Consider the following 6,000-nt stretch of genomic DNA (forward strand, 5'->3'; position numbering starts at 1 on the left):
ACTCTACAGTTCTTTTTCTTTGACGTTTAACGTCATACTCTGAGATATTCCACATGACGCCGGTCTGTGGATAGAATAGTCTGGACCAGACAACAAACCAGGAGTGTGTGATATCAACAGCAAGTGCCCCGAAAACAGGATTTACGGACAAACAAGGTGTCATTGTTTTTCCATTGATCACCGTCCATTCCCTTTCAAGACAAACTGTGGCATGTCCAACCACATACCGCGAAATCCATGTGTGTCCGTCAAGCGGCGAACATTTTCTGTAGAAAAATAGGTAAGGAAACCCATGTTTCGAGTACCTGGAATTATGTTAATCGATTCATTTGGGAACTGCTTTAACGATGGTTTGCCATACAACTAACAGCTGAACAATGTTCTATCATCCATTTCGTAACACAATCACTCCTGATAAAACCATCAGGGAGTTTGGGGCAGAAATTTCTTTGATTTGATTGTCAAGCATGGAACCAATCAATACTTCCTTGCACAGTTCTTGTACAAGCAACAAAGAGACAGGATTCCAACGATATCTCCATGTCATACAAGTACCTCGGTACCAATAACCGCCAAAGCGCACGTGAAGGGCCCAAGAGGACCTACTGCCCCTCTCGTCACAGATAGTCGAAACCATTGTGTATCACATACAAGGTGACGTGCAACAGAGAGATCCATGCAGTTGTAAGTCCGCCACACTTGAACACCGTAAACGGTAATGTTGGCCGCCATTAAAAAAAGGGAGGATAACATTAAACGTGTGGAGTTTACCTAGGACATTTACAAAGCGATTAAATTGGGTTGATAAAGCAATTAGTAAGGTCTGTGGAAGCGGGATTAGATGATATCAACAGTCAATAATTGCCTAACCACGAACAGATCAGTGCAATATTTAAAGAAAACCCAATTGAAAACCCACAACAGGGCGTCGTTCTCGAGACAAGGTCATGTGACAAGGTTGTGGGTCTCAAACACGTGTCCCTCTCTCCATCAGAAGATTCACGACGAGATTAGGTCGGGACACAGACATATCCAGCCAACCTCGCATTAGCTCGCTATCATTGCCTGATTACAGGTACAGTGTCTGTCTACCTGGGCGTTATTGCGTGATGATGTACAATAAACACGAAGATATCACATCTCCAAACTCCCATTGTAATGATGGCAAACATGGTGGACATGTGAAGAAATACCTGCTTCATATTGACATCGTCAGTGTAAATACATATGATAATCATTAACGATTACTGAATAAAACAGGGCTATAACCCAGTGTTCCACCAGCTGTGGGCATGTGAAGAAAAACAATGGTATGTTTCGCAATGGCGTTCACGCCATTGTGCATAATCAAAATGTTTTCGAAAACTACCTCGACAACCATTGGCAACAAGTGTACATTTTAACCAATTTTCAGAACCAAGAGTACACATATATATACATGTTCATATACCAACAAACACGATATGATTAGAAGCGTCCGTTACGATCTTTGACATGGAGTCCGGAAGAGTGTATATGAGTATATATACCCTGTAAAGAGATGAAGGGTCATGGCATAAAAGAGTCTTACTTCTGACCTGTATCCTGGATACGGGGGTGGGTGGGGGGTTACAGCGTAGGGGTGGGTAGAGCGTAGGGGTGCGTAGAGTGTAGGGGTGGATGCGAGCCCTAAAACAACATCACTGTCACCTACCTGTCCTGTAGAAGTCGATGATAGAATTAAACACGGCGGGGTGGCGGTCAAAGAAGTATTCCTCCTTCCCGTCACCCAACAGGTGGTTCTCCGCCAGACGTGACAGGCGCGTGTTGGGCACGGTCTGCAGGGTGGACGCGTGCGTTTCGTGCCGCACGCCCCCCACGTTAAGAACAATCTCCTCGTCATCAGTCAACGACTGTCTGCGGACTTTGAGAGGGGTGTTCCCGACATCGTCCTCGTCCACTATGAAACGCTGAATATCCTTGCCTCCTCGAACATACGCACTCATGATTAAAGTTGCATGGGTGATTATCATACTTTGCCATAAGGGCTTTCAACTTTCTCCTCCCCTCTGCATCTTTGGTAGCCCCACGCCATCTCTGGAGCTACTGATCCCCAAACAGAACTTGAAGTAGAGTCGTCTGCTTCTGCTCAAGTCGTCTGCTACTGCCATACAAGTAGCGGCATTCCATTCATTGACAACGGCTACAAGAAAGGCTGTCTTACATGCTCAACCTGTATGGTTGCGGCTTTTAATAAAACATAACTGTTCCCACCATCACGGCCAATGGGATCCGCGGGTTATCCAGAGGTCACGTATTGCATGATACACAAACCCAAGAAATATTCATCCTGGTTTTTAAACACCACTTCACTTGGTGGCGTAAGACAAAGACACAACTCCGCGTGTGGGTAGCTCGGCATTGTAAAGCATGACGCTCAATCTGCCACAGCCTGCCGCCCGACCCTCCGTTTCTGAACACAACTCTTCGATCGGAGAGCTACCGTCTGAGCGAGATGAGACGATACCGTGTTGCATCGTTGTCGTGATCAAGCGTGGTGTGTGGAGAAACATTGAAAATTTTACTAAATCGTCACCATGGCTACCGCCTGTTCTTGCAGACGAACATATCACACGGCCATAACTATTACCTCACAGAACCGATCAGTAAAAAATATTCTTACAGCCAGGAACGTCGACATCGATGAAGGCTAATTATAACTAAGTCATGACTTCCTCTGGCGGCAGCAATGTACATGCTGCAGGCGACAAAGGACGCCTAGACTTGGTGCTCTTCCCACTTGACAACAACAGCGTAACGTCAAGACCTATTTGGACCATTATGCCGTTTGCCTCTCGCCTCCTTTCCATGACATTTGGTGTTGTACCTAAAGAAGAACATCCTCGTTGTGTCAGGCTGTAGGACACGATGAGCTGGATGATTTAGCTTGCTTCTTTAGTTCGTGCTCATCAGTTTGTTTAATTAATATACTTTCACATATTTGGCTGCACTCTTTGTCTGTGCTGAGGTCTGTCTTTCACTGACCCCTTGCTTACCGGGGTTGAATTTGTCCCCAGGATCTCATTGCAAGTCGGAAGAGTGAATAGGGACCACGTGATAAATACGGGTTCGGATTTAGTACTGAGCAGTCGTTAGTGGTCGTAAGAGGCGACTGAGTGGATCGAGTGGCCAGTCTCGTTGACTTTGTTGATGACGTGGCAACGGACCTAGACTGTACGGACCCTTGCTCATTAAACTAAACTGTCTGGTTCGGTCTCGAAATTTACTGGCCGCCGTCGTTTAGAGAGAATATTTTTGAGTGTGACGTTGAACTACACGCTCGCGCACTCGCGCACATATGCACGGAAAGACACAAAAACTTTAGTCTATCCTGTTCTATGCGGTAAGATTTCACTTTAAATGGGTAGTGGAAGCGACAACAATTGGATTAACATCGACAAACGTTTAAGTTATATCTTGATTGACACTTTTATATTATGTAAAATATGACAGAATGGTTTAGTATATATTGTCATTCTCAGATACTTTTTTAAAAGAACATAAAACATAAATACCGCATGTGCACCATTACTTTCAATGTTTGTGAGTATGTAGACGAAAGGGTAGCAATGTTTGTTTGCAAATCCATTAATAGCTGGTACTTGCTTTCACAAAAAATTCCAGTTCAATAAAGAATATATTGGTGACGATGTCACCGTTGCAGCCTCAGCCAAAGATGTTTCTTCCATTTCAAGGTTAGATTGACCTTGAGCTGTTTCTTGATTCTGACAGATGAGTTTTTCGCATGTGAAGGCCAAACTGATTTTCTTACGATATTTACAAATCCATATCATACGTCAAGATTGACATCGTCCTCTTATATAATGCAGGCGATTGGCACGATACATATAACAAGAGCCTTTGAACATAAGTGGCTTCAAGGACGGATTAAAGAGTTGTCAGTGAAGGGACATTTTCTGCAGTTGGTTGTCTATATATATTCATGTGGTTTGTTCAACAGTCACAATGCAGGTTCTCTTGACCTCCAGGATAATCACTCACATAATGAGATTGATAATTCGCCGAAGGTAGACATTTTACTGCCTCTTCGCCCAGTTTGCCACGTTTGGTTTCACCCACTTTTCCACGTTTGGTTTCACCCAGTTCACCCACTTTTCACCCGTGAAGGTCAGCGTTAGAATATTGATCTTCAGTAACCCATGCTTGTCGTAAGAAGCGACTAACGGGATCGGGTGGTCAGGCTCGCTGACTTGATTGACACATATCATCGGTTCCCAATTGCGTAGATCGATTGGATCAATCACTGGATTGTCTGGTCCAGACTCGATTATTTACAGACCGCCGCCATATAGCTGGAATATTGCCGACTGCGGCGTAAAACTAGTCACTCACCCACTTTTCCACGTTTCGTTTCACCCACCTTTTCATGTTTTGTTTCACCCACTTTTCCAAGTTTTGTAAGCCGCTGTAAGCAACCGTCGTTGTTCAAATTCGTGATTGTTCACAACCGTTGTGTCACAGATGATCCGTTTATGTAACATTGGAGTACAACCAGCCATTAAGTATAAAGTTATTGTGTTTGGCAACAGATCTAAACAACCGGTATAACCTGCATTTATATATCGACATGAATACAACCACTACAGGAACAAATCATTTGTCCTAGTGGTTACAGCGTTCGCTCGTCACGCCGAAGACACGGGTTCGATTCCCCACATGGGTACAATGTGTCAAGCCCATTTCTGGTTTCTCCCGCCGTGATATTACTGGAATATTGCTAAAAGAGGCGTAAAACTAAACTCACTCACCCACTGTATTCATACAACAGATGAATACAACCGTTCATTAAACAGAGTCTGATTAAATACGAATACAACAGCAACTGTTCACGGGTAGAATGGTAAAGAATTATTATACAACCATGTTGGCAACATACCATCGCGAATCCAATCCCCCAAAATACTCTTCCCCTCTTCACACACACACACACACACACACACACACACACACACACACACACACACACACACACACACACACACACACACACACACACACACACACACACACACACACACACACACACACACACACACACACACACACACACACTGTCATACACTGTCCAAATACGTAAGGGATCGGGAATATGTTTTGGAATATATCATATCCCCAAACATTCATCATTCCTATATTTTTTGTGCGTTGTAGTTTTGTATTTATCTTCGCTGTATCAACATGGCGTCAGCCATCCTTGTCGAGACAGGAAACCAGTCCATCTCTCTATAATCAACCCTCGACAATTGGCAGTATGCTCGGAATACGAGAACATAATTACTGCAATCTATAACAGACGGAGCTCAGTCATAATCATAACTTCTACATGCAACGTAAAAACACACCGTGTAATTTGTAATACGTTGATACTTCTTACACAGACATTCATTGATTCCGATGGAAATCAAGGCGTCTGACAGCCTTTAAGAAACATTCTCAAGATTTTATGTTCTTCACATGAATTTTTGATGAATGCTGTATTTTGCGAACATTAAACTCTGTGCTGTTCATGTTTGTGGGAGTAAAAAACCTAGTTTAATATTACGAAGGAAATGCATATAATTTAGAACCGTCTCGAGGCCTCTTCTCTGAATAAATAAAGTGCTTCTTATGTCAAAGCAATTTCTGCTGCGCTAAAACAAAATATTGTGACTGCTTCGCTATCGATCGGACATGCCTGGAGATCTCGGTTTTATATCAAGCCCAATTCTGTTTACTCTAATCATTATGTGAACACGACGTATACGTGACAGGCATAGAAATACACAGGGACCGTGTCACAAGTGTTGATCCATTTAATCCAAGTGCACTGCGTCTTTGAGACTGGAAATACACCGCCGTGACGCATTGTGATCAGATTAATGCCGTTCGGAAACACTATAAATCTAGGAAAATATTAATAAGCATCAGTTCTACAAGGAGTCACTTTTTTGAAGTTGGCTC

General features: G+C 43.4%; 1 protein-coding gene across 2 annotated transcripts in view; it reads right to left on the reverse strand.

Moving 5' to 3' along the window:
- The window catches only part of LOC124290769 (potassium voltage-gated channel subfamily C member 2-like), a 70,431-nt gene extending 67,820 nt beyond the window's left edge, over positions 1 to 2,611 (reverse strand). For both annotated transcript variants that reach the window (XM_046727594.1, XM_046727592.1), the window contains exon 1: positions 1,694 to 2,611. In XM_046727594.1, the coding sequence (XP_046583550.1) occupies positions 1,694 to 2,012 (319 nt within the window). In that variant the 5' untranslated portion in view covers positions 2,013 to 2,611. The remainder of the gene's footprint in view (positions 1 to 1,693) is intronic.
- Between the last annotated feature and the right edge of the window lie 3,389 nt (positions 2,612 to 6,000).

The sequence above is a fragment of the Haliotis rubra genome, unplaced genomic scaffold, assembly GCF_003918875.1.
Source record: "Haliotis rubra isolate DU_JTF1 unplaced genomic scaffold, ASM391887v1 Scf473, whole genome shotgun sequence".
In the NCBI taxonomy this organism is placed as follows: domain Eukaryota; kingdom Metazoa; phylum Mollusca; class Gastropoda; order Lepetellida; family Haliotidae; genus Haliotis; species Haliotis rubra.